Source organism: Spermophilus citellus, assembly GCF_964194105.1.
Source record: "Spermophilus citellus genome assembly, chromosome: 6".
NCBI classification, from domain to species: domain Eukaryota; kingdom Metazoa; phylum Chordata; class Mammalia; order Rodentia; family Sciuridae; genus Spermophilus; species Spermophilus citellus.
Window position 1 is genome coordinate 157030094 of NC_138187.1, and position 27325 is coordinate 157057418.

At 32.9% G+C, this 27325-nt stretch overlaps 1 protein-coding gene across 6 annotated transcripts in view; it reads left to right on the plus strand.

Moving 5' to 3' along the window:
* The window catches only part of COP1 (COP1 E3 ubiquitin ligase), a 177817-nt gene that overhangs the window by 80340 nt on the left and 70152 nt on the right, over window positions 1-27325 (plus strand). For all 6 annotated transcript variants that reach the window (XM_081299560.1, XM_081299558.1, XM_081299561.1 and 3 more), the window contains 5 exons: window positions 3965-4079; window positions 7808-7943; window positions 25509-25652; window positions 26221-26329; window positions 26722-26803. In XM_081299560.1, the coding sequence (XP_081155686.1) occupies window positions 3965-4079; window positions 7808-7943; window positions 25509-25652; window positions 26221-26329; window positions 26722-26803 (586 nt within the window). The remainder of the gene's footprint in view (window positions 1-3964; window positions 4080-7807; window positions 7944-25508; window positions 25653-26220; window positions 26330-26721; window positions 26804-27325) is intronic.

The following is a 27325-nucleotide window of genomic DNA, read 5'->3' on the forward strand; positions in this document are numbered from 1 at the left end:
AAAAATCACAGCACTCACTGTTTTATTTGTTTGGCTGTATTTGAATTTCTAAAAATGATATTTTAGTAAGCCATTTTCAGAAATTCATTCCTGATATCTGTAGCTATGTTTGGTTCATTTTCACTGCTGTATAACCTTCCATTGTGTTAATATGCTACAGTTTATCAATTACCAAATCCAGGTACATTTGATAGGTTTCTAGTGTTTCGCTATTAAAGATTTAATTGTATGCATTTTCTAATAAACAGTGCTACAAGAGTTTCTCTAGATTGTGTATTTAGGAGAGGAAATGAGAGTCATTGGGTATAAAAATTTGTATTTTGAGTTAATATCAAAGTATTTTTCAATGTGTTTTTTTTTAGAGAATGTTTTTTTAATACCTTTATTTTGTTTGTTTGTTTATTTTTTATTTGGTGCTTAGGATGGAACCCAGTGCCCCACAGGTGTGAGGCAAGTGCTCTACCACTGAGCCACAACCCCAGCCCCTCAATGTGTTTTATCAGTTTAAAACTCCCATCATATGGGCATATGAGTTCCAGTTTCTCCACATTCTTGCTAATGATTAATACTGTTGAACTTGTAAATGTCTTTCACTTTAATGATAAATGGAATATGATTATGGTTTAAATTCATATTTTTCTGTTATTGTAAGACCAATACCTTTTCTTACATTTATTGACCATTCATGTTTTATCTTATATGAAATGACCATAGCTTTACCTATCTAAAAACAATGTAAACTCCCTGTGCTAGTTTAAGCCTTAGCTCCGGTCCCTGACATCACATACCAAAGGGTTGTAGCTTCTTGCTCTTAAAATGGCCCATACTCTCCCCTAAATGTATCTCTGCTGTCCTAAATAAATTGGTCTGTGCCTCTGACATGTCCTTAAATTCATTTCTGCAGTGTTAGCCAAGAACTCTACTCATCCTGAGTTGAGGTCCCTCTCATCTGGGGAATCAGGGCGGAGTTATACAGTTTCACACCAGTTTTCCCTCTGCTTGTGCATTGCTTCACATCATGTTGAGTTTTTTTGACAACAAGGGCCAAGGAGGGAGGGGGTTTCTCAGGCATTGGTTGTTTGCTTCCAGTGGTTCATAGGCATTTATGGGTCCTTCTCTATTGAGACTCCATGTATTTTGCTTTTTCTGTATACCCCAAATCTTATCTCATTTTCAATAGTGTCTTTGAAATTTATTAACACTTATTTCAATACTTAGGGTCTTAATTATTTTCCTGAAATATGTAAGCTCTAGAATACAAACTTTTATCAATCCTCTCTGACATACATGTTATTCTTTGGTGTATTTTTTGTCATATTTTTAAACCGTATAAAATTAGATATTATAATAAAAAACTATTTTGAACCACTTATTTTGTTGCTAATTTCCTTGTCTTTTTAATTTTGTATTTTAGTCCTTCGAGTTTGTGTTATTAATAGTTTTCAAGTGTACAATTCCAGAAATTTTTTTAGAAAGAACTCAATTGATAATAGATTTGTTTTCATTCACATGAAAATATGCTTTCTTTACATTGCTGCAGGATAGTTTTGTTAGGTTCTGGGTTTTAAGTTGGAGCTATTTTCTCTCCTTTTTGAAGTAATACAGATTTACTGTGTTAATAGCATCAGTGATTGCTATTGAAAAATATTTTGTTTCTTGTTCCTGTTATCTTTACTGTTTATCTGATTTTACGATCTTATTTCTGCACTTGAACAAAAACACAGTTTTACCTTAGTGTGTCTAATTGTGGATTTTAAAAGATTATCCTGGTTGACAGGAATAATTACTGTGTCTGAATTTGTGTTCATTTTCAATTCTGGAAAATTCTCAACCATCAACTCTTAAAATATTTCTTTAACTCATTTTGTCCCAGAATCCCAGATTTGGAATGCCTATTAAAAACTTAAATGTGGTATGTAATATAATTTTAGAATATGATTATAATGTAACAGTTGTTTTATTAATATACGTTTAAGCTCTAGACTGTGGTTTCCATCTATTTTAATGCACCCATGGCAATTTCATGAAAATATTTTCAGAAGTGAAAATGTCTGTACTCTATGAAAAAATTTTTGTTGATATTTGTCCCTAAATAACTGTTGCCTTTCTTTTCTACGTACCCTGTGCCTTTGTTATATTTTGTTTACCATCAATTCTCTTGAATTCAACTTCTTGATTATCTGAGTGGAAGTTTATCTTTTATTGTGAGTCAGGCAATATTTTAAAATAGAATTCTTCCCATTTCATTGATTTAGAGTGACTTTGCACTAGAGTGTTTAATGTAGTGCCCTGGTACATCTTACTATATACATTTGGCATGATACTAGTAAGTTGTTGATGAATTTGTGTCGTCTCAGGATCTTACTATGTTTCTTAATGTCTGTATCTTCTAATATGCCATTAGAATGATAAATGACCATTGAAGACATGCAGCATGGGATATACATTTAGGATCATGGACCTTTGTTTTTGTTGTTTGTTTTTCATGGTACTGGGATTGAATTTAGAGCCTCACATGTACTAAGCAAGTATTCTACTACTAAGCTATATCCCCAGCCATTTTTTAAAATTTTGAGAGTAGATCTTGCTAAATTGCTCAGGATAGCTAGTCTTGAACTTATGATCCTTCTGTTTAAGCCTCCCAAATAACTGAGATTATAGGCATGTGTCACCATTCCTATAGAAACCTCTGTTTTTGTAGGGCTTATATTCCACATATTTCAAGTTTGTTGTCTTTGTATCTGATTTTAGTATTCTGATGCATTTTTCAAACCTTTTTTTTTTATATACATGACAGTGTATTTTGATGTACTATACATACATGGAGTATAACTTATTCTAATTAGGTTCCATTCTTGTGGTTGTACATGATGTGGAGTTACACTGGTCATGTATTTATATATGAACTAGGAAAGTTATGTTCGATTCATTCTACTCTCATTACCTTCTCTTCTTCTCCCTCCCTTTATTGTGATTTAGCTTCCACATATCAGCAAAAACATTCAACCTTTGGTTTTGGGGGATTGGCTTATTAACATGATATCTCCAGATCCATTCATTTACTGACAAATGTTGTAAAGTCATTCTTCTTTATGGCTGAGTAATAATCTATTGTATATATACCACAATTTATTTATTCATTCATGTGTTGAAGGGCACCTAGGCTGGTTCCATAGCTAAGCTATTGTGAATTGAACTGTTATAAACATAGATGTGGCTGCATTACTATAATTTTAAGTCTTTTGGATATATGCTGAGCAGTGGGATAGTGAGTCAAATGGTGCTTCCATTCCTTATTTTTTGAGGAATCTCAATACCACTTTCCAGAGTGGTTGTATCAATTTGCATTCCCACCAGTAGTTTATAAGTGTACCTGTCCCCCCCACATCCTTGCCAACATTTTTTGTTATTTGTATTCTTGATAATTACCATTCTGAGTGAAGTAAAATGGAATCTCAGTGTAATCTTACATTTGTCAAACTTATCAGTATTATTCTTAGATCTTTCCTAAAGTCAAAACTGTTTTATAATTCAAAGGGTAAAAGGCTATAATATAGGGATGATGAATAAGTATTTATCTTTCTATTTGATAATTGTTTTCTAACAATTTCTGGATATTAAAAGTCCCCTAATTTTATGTTTCAGAATGGCATTATAATGTATTCTATCTTCATTTAGTTTGAAGAATTGAGAGATGTTTCTCCATTTAACTTCATAAAACTAGTGTTTAGAGCTTATTTTAAATTTTTGTACTGTTTTGGTTATTCTCAGTGGATTTGTTTCTTGCTTTCACTTTAAAAGAAAATTTGGAAAACATGATCTGAGGATTATGTAGGTTTTCGCCATTTGATATCATTTTATTTTGATGTACTTTTGAAAGTAAATCTCTAAGCATTTAGGTATTCTGTGTTAAAGAAGAGTGTGGTGTGTTCTGAGTTACAGGTCTCTTTTCTCATTACCTTAGACAAAGAAACAGCCTTGGTATAACAGCACATTAGCATCAAGACGAAAACGACTCACTGCTCATTTTGAAGACTTAGAGCAATGTTATTTTTCTACAAGGATGTCTCGTATCTCAGGTACATTTAAGAATTGTTTTATAAAATAGCAAATACATGTTTCAGGTCTGTTTCTAGAGATTTATGCAGAATTTATAGGAAGTCATAGTTGCAAAGCAAAATATATTTGACACAGTCTTTTCAGAATACTCTGGAGTTCTTAGGGATCTTGGAGAATGTTGTTTTCCAATGGCAATTTTTGTCTGTTTGGAATTTTTAATCTTAATATTAAGTTATAAAGCTATGTAAAGCCATAACCATGTAACTAGCAAAAATAATTTCCATTCAGTTGCCTCTTACTCGGCGTTAATTATATTTCTAAGTACTGACTTCTGTGCTAAGAATAAAAATGTAAAAGAACTGGTTCTTATTGTGATGGGGTGTTGTAAATACAGCATAAGAAAGCAACAGGTAAGTAATGATACTATGTGAAATTGTGTGTCATATAAATATGCAAAGGGTGTTAGGAGAACAGAAGAGAATATCCAGTAATACAACTGGGAGTGAAAATTTCATACCATGTTGAGAATGAAGAGATGTAAAGAAATGTTCTGTGCAGGGATTTTGGAGGAATTATATTTGGGACAGGCTGTATGAATTGAAAAAGGAAATTAGAAACATTCAAAGTAGAGGAAATAACATGAAAGACATGAGTACAATAGCTTAGGATATTTTTATTGCTTTAGAGAAGTAATAAAATTCCCTATTCTCTGTTCTTCAGCATTTCTTAGCATTTTGCTCATCACTGAAGTAGGGACATTAATATCAAACTCATAAACATTTTAAGTGTTATAGGTAATATATACAAAGCACAATGCTCAGTACTTGTTGTGTGCTCAAATATTTGATGCCATTAGTAGTATACTTCTGCTAAATGAAGACCAGTAAGCAAAATAAATGTCTGATAGATACATTATTGGTTGTTAAAAAGTAGATCTTGCTTTTCTCATGAGTAAACATGCTTCATGTTATAATCTATACATTACTTAAGTTCTTTGAACAAATTTGGGATTGGTGATGGAAATTACACAGAATTTTTCCTAGGAAGTTTAAGGGGAAGCCAAGATTCGTTTGCTTAACATGTTTGAAATTAATCATAAACATTTTGTGTAGATAGAAAGCTGGCATTTACTATCTGGGAGTTGAATTCTTTCTTGGGTATCTGAAATAGTGTATAAATATAAGCTACATTAGGAAGTTGTTAAATTAAAAGTGGGCTAAGTCCCGCATTCTGACTGGCAGAGAGTCAAATGTTAACTGGTGTTATGTAGTAGGACTAGCGGCAGACATTAAAAAGTATTGAAAGAGAGATGAGAGAAAAACCTTTGGGTAAGTATCAGTAATCTTTAAGTCACTGGCAACACAGATATGCTATGGAGTAGTAAAGGTATTCACTAGATTCTGTGTATTTTGGGGTATAGCGTTTTAGGAGGTTAGAATAAATAATTAAAATAAGAAGGAAAATTAGATAATTATTTGTGTGATCTGGGCTATATTGTACTTAAAGCATGAGGAATCTCAAGTATATCTTATTAGATTTGCACATTGGCTACCATGATTATATGAAATACCTTTTGATTCCTTTGGTAACAAAGAGGGAATTTTTAACTTTTACATAGTGGAGCACGTAAGAGACTGATTATCCTTGTGTATTTTCAGAGGACAATCCTCAAATCTGCCCACAACTCAACTTTTATTTTCAGTTTTTGAAAATAAGTGGTGAATATTAAGAAATTAATGTCTTAGACCCTTAATTGTAATTGAAAGAGGACGTAAATTAAAAAGCATTAGGAGAAAGAAAATAGACATAGCATATACTTTTACAAACTAATCTATTATTAGGAGAGGAGATTGGCCAGCAGATATATATGGATATTTATCATAAAATAACCAAGCAAACAAAATTCTACCTTTTCATAATCAGATAAATTAAACACGAGTTACTATATTTTCAGATATTGAAATAACTAGTTTCATTGTCATCTAATAGTTTCTGATGTTGTTGATATTAATGAGCTTGATAGTAGCCAGAAGTCCATTTACCCTAGAAAAGGATATGTTCTTCAACAGAATACATATTCTTGAATTCTTATAATTTATGTGATTTGAAATTGATGTCAAAATGTGAAAGAATAGGTCAATATTAAAACAAGTTTTAAATGAATAAAGAAACTCTCCATTGCTTATTACACTGAACAACTCAGTACTAGGATTGCATATAAAAAATATCACATAACTATTACATCTTAACCACTCTGGATTAAAGTTGATGATTTTGTTTTGTTTTCCTCAGTAATTTATAATTTATTGAATTTACCAAGAATAATTTTTGTGGAGCCAGAGCTTTATGTTAATACCATTACAACATCACATACTAATTAGGTTATTCCTTTTCCTGTGTTTAGAATAAAAACTGCATTAAATTGGACCCTTTTAATCTAAATTGTTACATGGATTTGCTTAGTGTTTAAAATTTATAAAATACCAGGGACAAAATCCTCAAGTAATTGTTACTTATTTTTCTTTATTATAATTTTTAAATTTCTTTGTGTCAATAAATTTTCTTCAAGATAACCTAATATTCCAGACAAAATAATAAATTCTTTACTCTGTATCATATTCACATAACTGTTTTTAATTAATTATTCTTGTGTTTTAATTTTATTATGCCCACCATTTAGGTGGCATTTAAGAAGGGAAAACATGAAAGTGTACCCTGAAAAAGCTGTGTGTATGTGAGGGTATAAGCATCAAATAAGGAAGAAACTATGAAAAGACAATGTTAAAACAAACTTATTTCAAATTTTCAATCTAGGAAGCTAAAGTCATGGTCCCCCCACCTCCCTTCATTCTTTGGAAAAGAGAATTAGTCCAGGTTTCAAGCACTTTTGAAAAAAAAAAAAAAAAAAGAGCTTTAAAATTTGTGCTTTTGCTAGGCCTTCCTCTAAATTGAAGAATAGATTAGTTGTATTGTCAGGTACTTTATAAGCTGATTTTATAAGTTAAAACCCACATGATTTTAGCTTTCAATAGTTTACTGAAGTGGCCTTTACCCAAAGTATTGAATAGTTGAATAGTGATCCATTGGATGGAATTGCTGTTTTCCATATTCTACCAAAACATTTGAATGAAACTATTTTTTCTGGTTGAAGTTACTCTTTGGGATAAATGGGAGCCACTTCAAACATGTTTTGTTTTTGAGAATCAGTAGTTTATATATTGCAGCTTTCTACTTCCTTTCAGTAATAGGATTTGAAGCACCTGAAAGTATTACATGAACAAAACATGTTTTATTTAAAAACTATTTTTTATCTAAAATGTGTTATAAACTTTGTTTTGAAAATAGAGAAACTTTGGCATAAATATATATCCCTGTGAACATGTTCCTTTAAACAAATACTCTGTCCATATGTATAATTCTCTTCCTAAGCTATCTTTATTGATAAAGGATTTTGTTCTAATAAATTATTTAACTTAAGTAGTAGTTCTTTCATTGTTTTTTTTTTCCAAGAAGTTTTTACTAAAAAGAGGAAAGAGTATTCACTGTTGTTCCTATTGATGTAGAAAAAGTGTCTTTCAAAGAACTACTGAGATATTTTCTATTAAAGTTGAAAGATCATCTAATTAATTTGAACATATTGATCTTCTCTAAAATCTTTTAAAATAATTTTTTGTACTTATAATTTTTAATCTATGTTTATTATTCTTACTTTGTAGTGGAATTTATCTATTTTGTTTTCTTTCTATAGACGACAGTCGAACTGCAAGCCAGTTGGATGAATTTCAGGAATGCTTGTCTAAATTTACTAGATATAATTCAGTACGACCTTTGGCCACATTGTCATATGCTAGTGATCTCTATAATGGTTCCAGCATAGTCTCTAGGTAAGTATTGAGCACTCTCCTTACTATTTTCTTTGATAAAAATACCTAGAATCTAGTTGAATTTGATATGCAGTTATATCGTTAAAATCCTAGGTTCTGAAGTTATGTTGCTGTCAGTTATTAGTATTGTAATCATAGGCAAGTTTATAAAGCTCTTCGTTGTTAAATTTTATCATCTCTAAGATGAAAAGATTAATATCATACATTTTATAAGGTCGCTGTTTCCTTTCTTACAATCGTTGTTTGTTTGTTTGTTTGTTTGTTTTGGGGGGTACCAGGGATTGAACTCAGGGGCACTCAATCACTGATTCATATCCCCAGCCCTCTTTTGTATTTTATTTAGAGACAGTGTCTCACTGAGTTGCTGAGCGCCTCACTTTTTGCTGAGGTTGGTGTTGAACTCTCACCATCCTCACGTCTTAGCCTCCCAAGCCACTAGGATTATAGGTGTGCACCAGCCCACAATCTGGTTTTGATGACAGAATATGTCCTCCTCATGAGTGCTCCCACTTTAATTTTCTGGAATTTTGTATAGAATTGGTATTATTTCTTTCTTAAATATTTTGTAGAATTTTCCAGTGACACTTTCCAGGGAACATTTTTTATTGACAAATTGAACTTCCTTAAGAGTTTTGACCTATTCAGGTTATTCTTTTCTTCTGACTTGAACGTTATTATTAGTTTTTGTCTTTTAAAAAATGTGTTCCTGTCATCTGGGTTGTTGAATTTATTGGCATGTAGTTTTTTATAGTATTCCCTTGTTGTTCCTTTAATAGCTTTAGAGTCTATGATAATGGTCCCTCTCTTATCTCTGACACTTTCACAATTTTCCCAAGCAGTCTGGCTTAAATGTTTGTCATTTTTATTGAGGCAACTCTTAGTTTTAATATTGTATATATCTGTTTTCATGGATTTTTGTTATTATTTCTTAGGCTTTTAATTTGTTCTTTGTTTTGCTAATTTCTTAAGGTAGAAACTGAGATCATTGAGCTGACAGTTTATTTTCTAACATAGAACTTTTGTGCTAGAAATATTCCTAAGTTTATTTTTTGTTGTTTTTAAAATTTGGGGGGCAGCTGAGAGGAGTACTGGAGATTTAACCCAGTGGCAGTTTACCACTGAGCTACATTCCCATTTTTTATTTTGAATCAGTGTCTCACTACTTTGCTGAGAGACTGGCCTTGAATTTGGAATCTTCCTGCTTTGGCCTCCTGAGTCACTGAAATTATAGGCGTGGCCACAGCACCTGGCTGTTTTTAATTTTATTTATTTATATTTTTTGGTACTGGAGATTGAACCCAGGGGCACTTAACCACTGAGCCACATCCCCAGTACTTTTTTATTTTTCATTTTGAGACAGGGTCTTGCTGAGTTGCTTAGGGCCTCTATAAGTTGCTAAGACTGGCTTTGAACTTGCGATCCTCCTCTCTTGGTCTCTCGAGCCACCAGGATTACAGGCACCACTGTATCCAGCTTAAATTTTATATTTAAAATTTGATAAAATCATATATATTTTTCATATATGGCATGACATTGCAAAGTATATATCAAAATACTCTTTAATTTCCATTTTTATTTATTTATTTATGGTTTTGACCCATGAATTACTGAGATATATTTTTAGTTTTCAAATACTGGGATTTTCCAGTAACTTTGTTATTGATTTATACTTTGTTATTTTCATCATCATCTTGCTGATTATTCTTTTTAAGTTTCTTAATTCAAATTTCTATTACACATAAAAATGGAGGGATGGAATAATAATTCCTCATATCACATCACTCAAATTCAGCAGTAAGGTTTTATTATACTTGGGGCACCAGTGCTGAACCCCATTCTCTCCAGATGAGAGTCTCCCACCCCATCCCTTTTTCTGTGTGGGGGTGTTCATTATACTTGCTTCATGTGTTCATTTTATTTTTATTTTCTTAAGTTTTTAAAGTAAATCTCAGATGCTACATCATTTCATTTATAATCTCCATTTCTTAAAATAATGGACATTGTAAAATTACAAGGCTAATCACATCTTAAGACAAAGCAGTAATCCCTTGGTTTCTTCAAATTGCTCGTCCACATCAAATTTACTAGGTTGAATTAATCTTGAAGAGATGTTTTTGAGACAGATCAGGAATTTGACAAGTTGTTTGTGTTTTTGGTGCTGGACCTGTGACTGATCTACATCCTCAGACCTGACTCATTTTAACTTGTACAGTTTACTGAAACTTTGCTTTTCATTTGTAGGACTAAAATATTTATGTGTATGAAGATTCATTCTCTGAAAAGAGTATTTGCAGGAAGTCTTTTAATGCATGCTAACTGGTTGCTAACTAAATCAGTAATGAATAAGACAAAAATCAGACATTTATTTTTATTTTGGCAGTGTGAGCTCTTCTTCAGTACTGGGTTAAACAAAATATGAAAATGCAGCAGATTGTAGGTTTCATTTAATTACATAATTCAGTAGCAACGAATCATTGACTACCTACTAAGCTAAATGTATAACCATAAACAGGCCAGACATGCTTATTCAGGAAAGCTCACAATTTATTTTAATGCCTGTATGATAAGAAATGCAAGAAATTATGAAACAATTTAGCTTAAAGCAACAGATTAACATTATTGCTTAAATTCTTAACAACAGCTAAGAATGTTTATGTTGATAAAAGGCCTCAGAAATGTAGTTTAACTATCAAGTTATTTTATAATATTGATGTGATATGTATACACTTGTCTATAATTTTGTGAGTTATAGCCAAGCCTAAATGTACCATAGTAGATCTCATTATATAAACTACTTTCTCTGATTATTTTGAATCTAGCCTGCATTTTATTTTCCTTTGAATACCTTGAATTGGTTCATCTTTTATGCTAGCATCCCTTCTTTTATTTCAATTAAACTGTATTAACATTCCTAAATGAAAAAATTCCAATTTTTAAGGTTTGCTAGGACAGGTGAAAACTGGTAGGTAGCAAGAAAAGATATATAGCGAAAAAAGTGAAGGGGCATTGAAAGTGATGGCCATTTATTGAGTTTCTGATTTCATTTTGTGTGTGTGTGTGTGTGTGTGTGAGAGAGAGAGAGAGAGAGAGAGAGAGAGAGTGTTTTGGTTTTGTTTTAGTTTCTTATAGTCAAACGTATTGATAATAAGTTCATTTTAAAGATTTCTAATTCCTCTCAAAATAGAAAATTTAATGAATTTATTTCAGGAAAAGGATGGGAAAAGATAATATTGAATTTGTATTATATCATAGACTAAGTAATTATTCTTTCAATAAAACTGCATGAAATATATCTCATGTTGATCACTTACTACAGTGAGAATCTAAGAGAAAACCAGAAACTGCTTTTTCAATCTTCCTTTGCTTGTTTGTGTCAACACTATACCTAGCATCCACAAGGTGGCAGCATTTATTTACAATATCTCATCTATGAGACCATTTACAAGGAGTGAAAATTGGTGGCTTATAGTGGAGTTCATCCTCCTGATTATCTACCAGATGGTCCTAGGTTAATAACATCAAGTAGTGAATGGAAAGGAGACACTTTTTTGCTCTTCATACACAGCAGTAACATACATTTTACATTTTGTCTGACATTAGATTTTCTGTGGCACCAGACATTATTGTAAAGTTTAAACTTACATGGTATTTAGTAGTGATGGCCCTTGGCTGAGTTTCTGGGGTGTGTGTGTGTGTGTGTGTGTGTGTGTGTTTTGGATTGAACCCAGGCCAGGGCCTTGTGCATGCGAGGTAAGCACTCTACCAACTGAGCTATATCCTCAGCCCCTCCATGTATATAGTCATTTATTTAAAAATAATTTACAATTGCTATCATTTGTGTGTGTGTGTGTGTGTGTGTGTGTGTGTGTGTGTGTTCATACATGTACTTAGGGTAATGATGTCCATCTCATTCCACCGTCTTTCCTATCCCCATCCCCCCTCCCTTCCGCTCCCTCCCCTTTGCTGTATCTAAAGTTTCTCCATTTCTCCCATGCCCCCCACCATCCCTATTATGAGTCAGCGTCCTCATATCAGAGAAAACATTTAGCATTTGGCTTTTTTGGGATTGGCTTACTGCACTTAGCATAATATTTTCCAACTCCATCCATTTACCCTGCAAATTCCATGATTTTGTTCTCTTTTAATTCTGAGTAATATTCCATTGTGTATATATTTTCCCTATTCATTCATCTACTGAAGGGCATCTGGGTTGGTCCTCCTGATTTGATTTTTAAATACCTAAATTGTTATGGTCAAAATTGTTATACAATCCACCACAGATTATTTTAACATTTTTGCTTATGTTTATTCAAATTGTTGAAATTGAGTTATGTCAGACATTACTAAATTCATGAAAAGAAAATGTTCATATATTGAGGCATTCATTGATGCTAACTCAATTTACTTCTCAGACACCCATAGGAAAAGTAATTCATTCTTTTCAGGTTCTGGTACCTCTATTATTTGCTTGTTAACTAGGCCTGAATGATGAACATTTTTTAATTTTAATTTAATGTTGTAACATTCAAGTGGTCTCTTTTTTCGTGGTTAAAAACATTCAAATTTTGTTTTTAAAGTAGCTATTTAAAAAGAAAAGATTATTTTTGCTAAACATCAGTTTATAATGAATTTTGATCCAGATCAGATTTAGGGTAACTGTAACTTTTAACATGTTTATGTTTTGTTTGATACCAGGTATTGAGTCCAGGAGCACTGATCCCCTGAGCCACATTCCCAGCTGTATTTATTTTTTATTTTGAATCAGGATCTCACTAAGTTGTATAGAGCCTTGCCAAGTGGCTGAGGCTGGCCTTAGAAGTTGGAATCCTCCTGCCTCAGCCCCATAAATTGCTATGATTACAGGCATATAACACCATGTCCAGCTTTAATATGCTTTTGATTGTAGAGTGCTATTGAATTTTAAATTTTTATTTAACAGATCTCCAAGCACTTATTAACTGGATTTATAAAAAAGAGATATACTTTTAAGGACTGCCAGTATCCCCCCCACAACACACACACACACACACACACACACACACACACACACTCACACTCACACACCCCTGCCCTGCCTCTCTGAGTCAGAATATATTTCTATCATTGTCTTAAAAGTCGCTGGCTATATAGGACTGTGGAAAAATAAGATGAATGGAAGTGCAGAAGAGAAGATTTTCTTCCTAAATTTTGCCTGGGATCCATGTTTTAAAACAGTTATTTGCTGAACAGTGTTTTAGGCTGGAAGTTCCCTGCTGGGTAGTAAGAGGAAAGGAGAAGAAAGTGGGCATGGAGGCAGATACTTTGGGAGATTAGGTCACTGGGAATTAAAAAATCTTTTAAGAGCTATGCAGTTTCCATATGTCATTTTACAGTGATGGGAGAAGTAGTGGTTGTAGTTTGTTATGACATTAACATACTTTCTTCTTTCTTTATATCCCAAATCATGTTGTATGTCATTTTTTGCATAATTTTGTGGTTGAAAGTAGAAATTGTTGTTAAAAACTGGGCTATCTTTGTGCTTAGCAAGTTTAAGGGGAAGATAAACTTTGAGCATAGCCTCTGGAGAAAACATGTAGAGGAAAGTTAAAGAAATATAATTCACATATATTCAGTTGTGTAGACTACCTCTGTAGGAGAAAGCCTTTATGAATCTTTGGAGTGCAACTCCAAATTTGAAGTAGGGGCTAGAAAGAGCAGTTTGCATGAGTAAAGTTTCATTTGGATGAAAAAAAAATGTGATCTTATTTCTTTGTTATCTATCCTATATAGAAATAGGCCCAATTAATCTTATTTAAATGAGACGAAATGAGAATTTGAAATTATTCTAGCATTTTATGTGGCACATTGTAAATACTGAGTAAATGTTAGTGTTATAATTTCAGATTTACAAGCTTACCCTTAGAATAGTGCTTCGGAATTAGAACTAGAGCTTGTTAAAATAAGATTGCAGAGCCCCACTCCCATAATTTCTGATGATCTAGTCTGTATAGGGGGAAAAAAACGTGGATTTCTAACAAATTCCCATGTGATACTAATGGTACTTGTCTGAGAAATGTTGCTGTAGATTAAGAGCTTTGAAAAGAAGAAATTCTGATAGAAAATATTTATAATCTTCAGGGAAAGGTCATGATTATTTTTTAATAAACCATATGTATTAAAACAGTTTAATAGCCACATAATAGACAGTATAATGAATTAATCAGATACATACACCTATTTAAGTAATGAATAACTTTGGAATGTTCAGTATTAGAAGTGCAGGGTAGTTTGTCTCATAAAAGTGAGGTTCATTTTCGTGCTTAGATAATTTATAGATTTTGCACTTGCACAAAGGTGAGAGGTGTAAATATCTTTGAAAGTAGAAAATGTGGTCAATATAATCAGTAGGTGGGAAGAGGGAAAGCAAAAATAACTGTCCTGTGTTCAGGGTAGAGACTAAATAGATTCATTGAATTCTGTATTTCTACAGTAATTTATAAGGTAATTTTTTTGTTACTAGGCAGAAATACTATGATTTATTCCCATTTATAAAACAACAAAGAGAAAACAGATGATAAAAACTTCTTTTATTTGAAAATGCAGTTGATGGGCTGGGGATGTGGCTCAAGCGGTAGCGCGCTCGCCTGGCATGCGTGCGGCCCGGGTTCGATCCTCAGCACCACATACCAACAAAGATGTTGTGTCCGCCGAGAACTAAAAAATAAATATTAAAAATCCTCTCTCTCTCTCTCTCTCTCTCTCTCTCTCTCTCTCTCTCTCTCTCTCCTCTCTCACTCTCTCTTTAAAAAAAAAAAAAAAGAAAATGCAGTTGATTTCAGTACGTTTCCTAACTGTAACATTGAAAACAAGTAAACAGTAGAATGGCATTATCAAGATTCTAAAAGTGATAGTCAAGCTAGAATTCTCTATTTGGGAAAGTTATTTCAAGATGAGCATAAATACAGACATTTTAAATTAAGCAAAAATGAAGGGAGTTTAGAGAATGTTTGACATGTGCTTCAGGAAAAGAAATGATTTGAGAAGGAGACGTTTAAATTGAAGTAGTCAGGGTTCAGTCAGAGAAAATAAAGAATTTAAATGTTTCAAGCAGAAAGCAATTAAAATTTAAAAAATTGGGAAATTTAAAAATTGTAATAAGGGATAGAAGATCAAAGTTGAGCAGCGGAGATTGTAAACCATACATAAAGCAGCAACAGTAGCTTCCTCTTAACTCAATGTATATTATGCAATTTAAATGGTAATACTGTGTCTGTGTGCCTCAAATATACCATTCTGTTGGGCGATGTCAATAATGGGGAATGCTATGTATGTTTGGGGGCAAGGGTATGGAGAAAATCTATACCTTCACTATAGTTTTGCTGTGAACCTAAAACTGCTCTAAACAATAATGTTAGTTTTTTTTTCTTTTAATGAGATAGGACCAAAATATCCCCTCTAAAGAGGAGTGATTGACATCTAAAAGAATTAAGAGTTTGATTAACTTTAAAACGTCTTAATTAACATGGATTGTAACATCTCTTTGAAAAATAATTAATTAAAACAATTTGGATCTCTTAAAAAAACTCAGTTGAAACAATACATATTATCACAGAAAATGTGATTGATAAGTGTATATAGGCAAAAACTCCTGTCAAAAGGAAAAAACTTTGATGATAAATCACAATGTAAAACACGTGTGTGTGCTGTATTTAAATAAGAGTTCTTAAAATACAAGAGCTGTGAGTGTTGAAAATGAGATTTAATTCAGGTTAGAAAGCATTGAATTTCAATTTCTTAGTTTCTGTCCTTCACTCTGCCTTAATCTGCCTTTTTTTTTTTTTTTTGCGTGGGCGCACGTGCACGTGCGCGTGCACACACACACACACACACACACACACACACACACAATGTTGTAATGATTGGGTCCAGACCATGGTGGAGTTTAAGTAAAAATCCCTGTGTTAACTCTAAGAGAAAAGAAGCATATTTAAATATTTAATTGAGACTTTAAAGCAGATCCATGACAGGCTGAGTGGACCAAAAATAAAACTATGTAAGTTTTAAATGGTTTTGTAACTAACAAGCTAGAGCATATATACAAACACTGATAAAGAATAAACTTTTCTTTAAACTATCTTTGGAACATCAGAAAATGTGCAAAATCTTGATCATATACCAAACCTCAAATTATAGAAAAATAAAAGAGCAGAGAATGCATTCTCTGATCACAATATGGAATAAGATGATTAGGAGATAATGGAATGAGATAAATTTAGGAGATGATAAAAACTTATCATGTTCCAGGCATAGTTGCACACACCTGTAATTCCAGCAGCTCTGGAGACCAAGGCAGGAGGATGATGGCCTAGTTCAAGGTCAGCCTCAGCAATTTAGCAAAGCCCTAAACAACTTAATGAGACCTTGTCTTAAAAATAAAAAAGAGCTGGGGATGTGGCTCTTAATTCCTGGTAGGGGGAAAAAATGCAGCCTACAGGCAAATCTAAATGCTGTTAGGCAGCTCTAAAGATCAAAAGGGATTGCTGTGTCACATGGGAGTTCATAACCCACTTGAATCAATCTGTGAAATATGGTATATTAAGAACTATGTAATGTTTTGAACAACCAACAATAAAATAATTAAATAAATAAATAAATAAATAACTTGAAAACAAAACAAAACAAAAAAAAAAAAAGATCAAAAGGGAGATGAAGCTACTGTGATGAAACTTCTCTGTGTTGGAACCTGTAGAGATAGCTCAGTGCTGAGAATGAACTTCTTGCTTTCAGCCCTTACTGATAAAGTATGGGAAGAATGTAGTTAAGCACCTAACCAAAGAAGCCAGAGAAAGAGCAAAATAAATCTAAATAAAATAGAAATAAGTAGGATAAAAGTAGTACATTATGAAAATAATTATTAAATCAATCCATAGTCTTTTTAAAATAGATGATGCAGACTGCTAGTTAACCTGATTAAGTAAAACTAGGAGAAACCATGAGTACATTAAAAAAAGAAAAAGAAACTGGGGAAATGACTGCCAGTACATAGGAAGAAAAAAACACTAAGAAAAAACTGTGCTCAGACTATTGTAGGGAATTTGGGGAACTTGAATGAAAGAGATTATTTTCTAGGGAATGTAAGTGATCTAAACAGGCCAGGCCCTAAAAGGAAACAAAAATCTTTATGGACTAATAAATTATGATAGGAAAAAATAAAGTTGACAAATAGAAAATAATCTAAGGACACAAACTAACTGGAAAAAGTGAGACATCTAAAAGAAGAAAACTTTAAATTTTGTTTAATTAACAATATCTTAAACAAATAGAAACAACATATTCCTAGATGGAAACACATCATAAAAATCGGTGTATAAATTTTACATGATTGTAATGAAAATTCCAGTGGATACATTTGGTTTAGGAAATAGATAAGTTGTTTTCAAACTTTAAAATACAGTTTACCAATGAAAATTCAGAGGATAAAGAATAATGAGAAGGCAAGGTGGGCAGGTTGTTGGGGGCTGAGGCAGAAGGATGACAAGTTTGAGATCATACTCAGTAACTCAGTGAGATCCTGTCACAAAACAAACCAATCAAAACCAAACCAAAACAAAAACTCCCCTGGTTCAATTTCCAGCACCAAAAAGCAAGAGTAGGGGTTAATGAGAGGGCACTGGTTCCTACAAGATGTTACCACATATTATGATGAAATTTTAATTAAAACTGTGTGGTGTAAGAATGCAGAGAATGTCATCCCACATTCTTGTAAGAATTTAGTAAATACAGTATAAACATTATTCTTCATATGAAAAATAAAATACTTAGTGCACTCCTCATAAAACAAATTCCAGATAGATTGAATATTTAAATAGAAAAAAACGAAACTGGCAAACTTTTAAAAGAAAAATTCAGGATACAGTTGTTTAAAATCCTATGGAAAACAGTAAAAAAGGAATAAAGAAAATAATGCAAGGAAGCATGGGGTAGAGGCAGACTCAAGGTAGCTGCTTGAAGCAAGTTAGGTAAATGGCCTTAATGAGAATCTGATGTCTAGTTAAGACCTAATGGAAGAGAGGAAGTGTTTGCCATGTGCATACTGAGAGAAGAGTATTACATCCTCAGGTTTTATCAGGTGCTGTATGCCTGGATGGAAAGAGGTGTGGAATTTCTTAGGTGTACCCTTGAGACTAGGGTAGCTGGAACAAGGGAAGCTGGAACAAGTGATTACCATTTTGTAATCACTTCACCTTTTTCAGAAGGTTACATAATAAGCCATTAAATATTTTGAACCAATGGAATGATGATGTGACTTGTGTTGAGAATAGACTATGGATTTTAGGAGATTAAATATGGAAGAAATGATACTAGTAAAGAGCCTTTTATAATAATACAGATAAGAAATATTGTGACTTCATTGAGAATAGTAGCATTGAGCCAGTGCTTTGGTTTAAATGTTTTTGTTGTTCCCCCTTTACCACCACCACCACCGATATTCATTTGTAGAAACTTAATCTCCAGGATGAAGGTATTTGGATGGGGATCCTTAAGAGTGAGTGGAATGTGTCCTTACAAAAGAAGCTTAGAGACCCTCTATCCCTTTCTCCATTTATTGCCACATGAGACTCAGGAAAGAGGCCTTTGCAAGATAACAAATCTTGATCTTGTACTTCCATCCTTCAGAACTGTGAGAAATAAATTTCTCTTATTTATAGATTACCCAGTTTTAGGTATTTTGTTACAGAAGCCCAGAAAGACTAAGAAATCAGCAAGGAGTGCTTAGACTTTGGATATATTTTAGAGATAGGGCTGAACGATGCTTTTGGTTAAAGTTAATAAGGAGATGGTTAATTAATAAGATGAAGCTGATGTTTGGCAGGGTATTCAGAAACTCAATTTAGGACAAAAATGCCTGTTAAATTAAAATTGGAGCTGTCAGGCATGAGGTATTAGTGCAGAAAGAAATCTGGTATCTGAGACACACATCACATAATCATGAGTGTATAAAATTGTGATGGGGATAAGACCACCAAAGAAATTCATGAAGATTAAAAGGTGACAAGGTACATAGATTTAGCTCTGGGATACTTAAATATAAAAGTGATGATGAGGAGGAAGTAAAGTAGAATGTGACGTAACTGCCAGTGAGGTAGGTGAAAAATAACCTCTTTCAAGGAGAAGACAGAGATCATGTGTGTTAGCTGTTGTTGATGTTCAAGTTAAGAATTCACAGTTAACTATTACTTTTAGCAACCTGGAGGTCATTGTTGACCTTGTAACAACACTTACAATGGTAAAAACTTGGTTCCAAGAAGTTAAAGAGAGTGGAGAAGACAAATTGGATTGAGTGTGAACTTTTGTGTGTGTGCAAAGTTCTTCTGTTAGAAAAGCAACAGAATGGTAGCTAAAATAGGTTTGCAAGAGATTTTTTTTTTTTTAACTTGATAAGAAAGAAAAACTTTGAATGGCTTGTGGAAAAGATCCAGGATAGATGGAAAAGTTGATGATATGAGAAAGGATGTAGAATTTAGGAAGGTAAGCAAGGGATGGGGCCGAGCATACAGATGACCTTCTGATCAGATCTGGCAACTTGGATCATTCATTTTGGAATGACAAGAGAAGTGACATAGTATATCAAAGTATGTTGGGATAAATGCTGGTAAGTGAAGATTATGTTAATGGAAGCTGTTGAAAATTACCTTCTTGTTCTTTTTATACTTTCAATAAACTGAAGAGCAAAATCGTCTGGAAGAATGGGGATGGTTGTCAGAAAGTGCTATGTCAGGTTAATTTGATCTTATAGAGGGGCATAGTTAATGCATATGTCTAGGATATGATCATTGTTGTATGGAGTGGAAAGAATAAAAGATCTTTGGAGAAGAGGACCTATAGATGATAAAACTAAGAATTGTGACAGGAGTGGATTTGGAGGCAGAGACAGTGAACTGATAATTAAAAATTTCCAAGAATGCATGGGGTGATAGAAGGAGTAACAAGGAGAGAAATATTGGGTGATTTATGTTACAGGAGATTTTTGAGCTGGGGCATTTAAGAGGGAAAATGGTTAGAAGATGCTGTATAGCAAGGAGAACACTGACTCCATGTAAAAGTCTTTGAACATGGCTTGCAGAAGGGCTTCAGGGAAAGCAGTGTTTTCAGGGGTGAGCAGATTCAGTTAGATAAACGGAATAGTTAGGGAAGGAATGGACGTAGTTAGGAGCACTGGAGGATGGTGAGAGGTTTATCTTTTACTTATATTAAGATGCACATAATGTTTGATGTAGCCACTTATGTCCTGGGATAAATGGACTTAAGAATGTTCTTCAATATGTGAGAAATAACAGGAGGATATAATTGCACAATAAAACTTTAGAAATTAATTATTTTACTCAATTAATTATAATTACTATAGTAAACTGATTAAATTCATGATATATTCATGTGATGGAATTCTATGCAATCCTTGGGAAAGAATGAAAGAAGGCTAATATATACAGATATGAAATGATTACAAGATACTGTTAATTGAGGGGAAAACCAGTATGTATAATGCCATTTCATGTGTTTAGTTCAAAAATGTGAATTCCCACATTTGTGCATAGGAAAATTCTTATTAGAATATAGAAACTAAAATTATTGGAGGCTTATTTGGAAATCCTGGGAGGAAGACCTTTTTTTTTTTTTTCCTGTACATTTTTACTGTTGGCTACATATTTTTTTTAATAAAAAGGTTTCAAAACATTCAAGCTGTGTTGGAGGATTTTCCACAATAGTGGGAGATTAAATTTTGCATCATAGAAAATGAAAATTATGTGACATACTTGACATTCTTCTGTGGATCTCTCAAATACTGTTTGTTTTTGTTTTGTTTTTTAAATATTTTTTTTAGTTGTAAATGGACACAATATCTTTACTTTATTTACTTATTTTTTATGTGGTGCTGAGGATCAAACCCAGTGCCTCACTCATGCGAGGTGAGTGCTCTTCCACTGAGCTACAACCCCAGCCCTGTTTTTGTTTTTTTATATCTTGATTTTTCATCGGCTCAGTCAGTATCTGGCAGATAACAGGCCCTCCAAATATTTGATTACTGAAAATATTCATGCATCATTCTTTAATTTAGGTGGGCCTCAGGAACCATTGACTTCTGAATTCCTTAACTGATTTGATTATACTATGTACAATCATTCCTACTATTATGAACCCTGTGAGCAATTATGTAACATAATCTTGGTCAAATTATTGAACATCAGTATACCTTAGTTTCTTTATCCATTTAGTAAAGATTTAATTTATTTACAGTTCTTAAAAAAAACAATGCTTGACATATAGTAAGTATTATATATGTAGAGGGAGTTTATCTATTAATATTGATTAATTTGAGAGGAGGCTTAATGACACCAATTCTTTATTGACCTTACTCATGTTTGTGTTCTTTAAAGATCTGCCCATTTCTTTTCATTAATGATCAGTTTCTTAATGTATATTCTGTTTCTTTGAAATTATGGTTACCTGTTATTCTTGTGACACACTGATATTAATGAATGAGATTTTTTAACAACTGTTCTTACTTGATACTTTCCTTTGATAAATTGGGTTCCAGTGTTCAGGGATATTAATCTACCTTGTTTGTTAATACATATTTTATAATTGCAAAAAGGTATAACAGACTGTAGGAACACTGACAAAATTCATTTCTTGAGCATATTGACAGCTTTGCATTGCTCGTGTGCCACATTATACCTGAAGTATGCATTAATCTGCTGTCCTATGTGGTCTGTTGCCTTGCTGCTTAATCAGTTGATTGATGGCCTTTTTGACAAAGAATATAACTCGTTTTCTATAACTGAATTGTGTTTTTCAACTGTTCACATAAATCACTTTCTTTAAACAGTTGAAATATTTCAAAGTATGAAAGAAAAAAACAGCCATGTTTAAAGTAAGTTTCCAGTATATTTTTCAGAGGAAATTTGTGTATTTTGAATTAAAAACATTCTGTGAAATCAAATTTATCATTACAGTAAATTTTTCATAAACCAGTGGGTTTAATAATTGCTGGTGATAATATAGGGCAGAAGTGGATTTTATATAATAGCAAGACTTCTTACAATTATTTTTAAGATTTAAATTGCATAAGCAGATACATTTCACTTAATTTGCTTACCTTTTGTCTCAGCCTATCTAGTCATGGTACACTTTTGTATTATTTTTGTGTTATGCGACTATAGTAAAAGTGAAATATCCAAAACATAAGAAAATAATAGCAATGAAATCAAATCAAAATGTTAATTTTTTAGTGTGAAATGCAAAAGTGGACTAATGTAGCTAAATAATAAACTGGGTTACAAAAAAGGACAGAACTGTCTTTAACAACAGGGTAGCAGAAAAAATAATACACTTTATTTTAAGTCATTGTATCAGCTGTTTTGATAGTTTGTGTCAGTTTTCTTGCAGTATCTTTCAACTTGATTTAATAAGTTGCTGTTTAATATTAAAGCTTTTTTATATTAAAAACTAATAGTTTACTAATGGTATGTTTTTCAATGGCATACTTTTACTAGTACAACACTGTAATGCTGTTGTTGTATTAGCTGTGTATGTTTATAAGTGAGCAAAAGAGCATTTAGGCATGATTTAACTGGTTCTCACTTGAAGTCTCAGGCACACCAAAACCTCCTAAGTTGAAGACAGGATTTCAGTTCTTATAACTCTGTTATTTACCAAATATAGTATTATTTCTCCTTCAGTGACATGAGGCTGTGAAAATAAAATTGGGTTGAGATACATGAATATTTGCCAATAATAAAATTCTGCTATGATAGTGTCTACAGCACAGCAAATGGTAGCTGGGCAGCAGTTCAATTAAGATTAGTGTACAGATTAATCCATTACATTGCTATATAGTCATATTTTATTGGAGGGAACATTTGCTGAATTGTGCCATAGTTAGTTACACTTAATGAAATTCTTGCAAAAATTATGTAAAATTAAAGAAGAAACTAAAGTTCATGAATAAATTGACATCACACTGTCTTGAATGGAAGTATTCTTTATGTGTACTTACTCTTTTTTATCCATCATCACCAGCTTAGTAAGTTTCTTATTAAATGATTAACTAACCATTAATTGTTCAGTAAAGGTATATGACATCATGTAGGTGTTTGTATTTATATGCCTTTAATGAACGTTTGACATATGCAAGTATTTGAGAAGAAATTCACATAAATGGTTGCAGAAGGCACATTCATACATAGTTTTATTTGATTTTAAGCCTTAACCTTTATACTTTACATTCCGACTTGTACACAAATAATCATTGGCATCAACTCTAATGCCAGATTACCTGATTTTTAAAAAATACTATCTCAATCACATGTAAGATAGCTGATTTTGAGCAGGTTACTTTAATTCCTATTGTTCTCATCTAAAAATGTGGATGATGATAATAAATAATAACCACCTCATAGGGTTGTTAGATTAAATGAGTTAATACCTGCAAAATGTTTAATAGTGAATCATACATGGACATTGTTATTATTATATAATTGTAGATCAGTGAGAATTATCATGTAGTCTAGATTTATAGATAAACGACTAGGGAGCATGCTTAAATCATGTGGAGAAGTAATGTATGTGATGATTCTTTTCAATTTTTACTTCCATTAGGCCACTTAGATTCCTAGCTAGTTATATAACAATGACTTTGTTGAGGCTCCACCTTAAGTTCCTCAAAAGTTAATAAGAGCTTGTACTTTGCTTTGAAATAGCTTACTTTGAAATTTGCCTTTAAACAAACAATAAGATCACTAAGAAATAGGACTGAATTCCCCAAGTTAACTCTAAATGAAGGGAAAGAGTTTAAGGATTGCTGCCCCTATTTGTAATATAAGTGATATGTATTGGTGCCGCAGTCCGGCTGGGCACAAAATCATGAGCCACTCAAGCAGGAACAGACTTTATTTCCGAACTCCCTTGAACACCCAGGCAGACAGCAGGGGTCTAATATCCAATTGAATACACATCTTAACATAACCATTATCATCTCAATGGCTTGCTGGCATCATCTTTCAACCAAAAATGCCATGCTTCATTCCTACTTGGCTATGGCTCTCAGCATATCCCCTCTTCTGTTTAATTAAGCACCAAGCATGTGGCTTAGGGACCGTGCCTGTTAGGCTGTCCAATACTACATATGGCTCTTACCCGTCATCGGATGAGCTGACCTCAAGGCGTCAGCCTCCTGTCTTAGGTTGGTACCACTGCAATTGGATCATACCCGTCACTGACTACTGGTCCAGCATACAGCCATACTTGTGGATAGGCCTATGCACCAGTGGGGGGATGAGGTTCTTTGCCTCACCTCGGTTGGCCCCCAAATTTGGCCTTGGTGCCAGTGGGGGGGTGAGGTTCTTTGCCTCGCCTCTGTTGGCCCCAAAAATTTAGACCATCACTAGCAGAAGGGAGGAGGATACAGAAATGCCACGACATTAAGCCAATTGACGGCTCCTTTGAAAAATTGTACCACCAGTGACATCATCAGCAAAAATACTCCAGCATTACTACAATTCACTGCACCAACAGATAGTTCACAATGTATACAAGTGATACATAGTCCAGGCAAGTTCTGCAAGCAGTTCAAAGCGGAGGAGTCTATCAATATGTCCATTTCCTCCCAAAGTAAATCGACTCCTTGATTGAGCATTACTTGTTGAGTTATTATTCATTGATGCATCAGTTTATACAGTTTACTGTGATAGCTATGGAAGAAACTGTAGTTTGGTTTTATCTTTGTCTTCACCAGCACTGGGATGAAGATAGGAATTCTGGCAATGATGGCTAAAAAAAAAAAAAAAAAAATATGTAACATTCCAACAGGTACTAAGAAAACAATTTTCTGAGCAATTTACATTATCCTGAACAGAATTATTAAATATAATGAAAAGGAAAGGTGAACGTAAACAAACAGATCTGTTAACCTCCTTATTTGTTCACATTTAAAACAATCCTCAACAGCTGTTTACCCATATTGGAGATCACTTTTGTTTGGGAGATATATCGGGAATGGATTTGGAGAAAAGTAATGACAAAAATGGCTCCATTTTTATGTGTGTTCTGTCCCTTTTTCATCACCCAGTTCAGTATTTCAGCTTGTATGCTATTTTATTAAAATAGCATTAAGTGCTCTGAAATCTGTCACAAAATGATAGGAAAAGAAATAACTAGAATTTGTGCAAAAATTAATTGATAATATTCTTTTGACATGTTTATAATGTACCAAACCATTCAAACCATTAAATTTTACTATGGTTAGTAGAGCTGAATTGAAAAGCATATCAGGTGTCAGGAACAAAAGCCTGTCTGCAAGCACAGCTGTATATGCACAGCTAGCTGTCTTGGTGAATCTTGATGTGCTATCGTGGACATGGGCCTAGCATAATTTGAACATATTTCAAATAGATCTTTTATCCATGTTGATCAAATAATTTTCACTTTAGAAATAGAAAGTATAAAATTCTGAAAATTGTTTTTGTAAATGTCACAAGGATAGGTAAATGATTTTAAGAGATAAACTATATACTTTTTCCTCCTTAGTATTGAGTTTGACAGAGATTGTGACTATTTTGCAATTGCTGGGGTTACAAAGAAGATTAAAGTCTATGAATATGGCACAGTCATCCAGGATGCAGTGGATATTCATTACCCTGAGAATGAAATGACTTGCAATTCCAAAATCAGGTATTTACATGGTTTTCTTGTCCTGATGCAGTATGTGTATAACAGTTGGTATGTATAATTAATGAGAGATTGTTTTACCTTTCCATGAGATTCCTTACACATTCATGGTGAATGATGTAATTGCACTGCATATATGGAGGATGTGTTATTGACTTAAAACAGAATATCTTTTTAGATGTTGTAGAATTTGGGGGAATTGAGAATAGCTAAAACCATAAATGTTGAAAGTTTGACTTTGTTAGAACATTTTAATTGAAATTTCAGTCATAAGTTACATTGGTCAAGGCAAAATTTTTTGGATATACAGAAACCCAGTTCAAACTAGTTTATCTGGCTTGTGTGATTCTCTACAACTGAAAGCTGTAATCTCATATCCATCTTACAACTAGTGATCAGAGTAAAAAGGGTTAAAGGCCATTACTTGATTTATTACTTTCAGTTTAAAAATCTAGGAGTTGTTGGTAGAATTGTGATTGTGAACTTTAAATAAAAGCTGCTCTTTCTGATCACATTAAAATCCTTTATATCCTATTATTTATATGTAAAGTAAGTTTTAACTTTCTTTCAGCTGTATCAGTTGGAGTAGCTACCATAAGAACTTGTTAGCTAGCAGTGATTATGAAGGCACTGTTATCCTATGGGATGGATTCACAGGACAGAGGTCAAAGGTCTATCAGGTAAATTAAGGTACTAGTTATAAAGAATAAGAATTACATTTTTGCCTCATTTTCTTAACAATTATAGAACTTCATGTGTGTTATGATTACAGATTTGGAGACATTTTTTACACATGTGTGATAATTGTAATACCTCATCCAAAGGATTTCTTCAGACTTTGATGTTTTTATCTCTCAAATAAATTTCCAAAAATAATAATATTAGTAAATGTATATATAAAAAGATTTATAATTGCTTTGCATCAATATTTTAGTTTGCTTTTTTTTTTAGCCTCTTGTCTTTCCTGCCCTTTCATAGCAATAAATTGGTTATCAGTATTTTGTTGTTTTATTTTACTTTATTTATTTTAAGATCTATATTCTAAGTCTTTTTGTCTTCCTTCTATATCCAGGAGCACGAGAAGAGGTGTTGGAGTGTTGATTTTAATTTGATGGATCCTAAACTTTTAGCTTCAGGTTCTGATGATGCAAAAGGTACTATTTGAATCTCTCTCCTAGCATTACCCTCTCCTGCTAATTCCTTTAATTGGCTGAGATACAAACACTTAGTGAAAGACTCCTGTTAATCCTTTGTGATTACTGATAAACTATGCCAAACATAATTTACAAAAATCAGTTTCTCTTTTTTTGAGTGAAGGAAAAATGAATGTATTGCATTCTTATAATGATGTTTTCTGGATTTGTGCCACATAATGACATTTTAAATTGCTGTCATCTTATAGCCAGGTCCTTTGGAAGTTTTTGGTGTATCCTAAAGTCTCTTCACAAAGTTTATAATATTTTAAGGCAAAACCTCTGTATTTCTTTTTGCCTGTTTAATTGACTTTTTCTCTTTTTCTTGTTTATCCATCTTTATTATCATTTTCTGTTATTCTTACTGTGCTTTTCTGATATGATTCTTCTATTAGGTTTATAAAGCTCTGTGGACAAATTTCTTTTACCTTAGAGTCAGTAGCCTTAAATTCTTTGCCCTTTTGTTCTTTTCTTCATGTATCT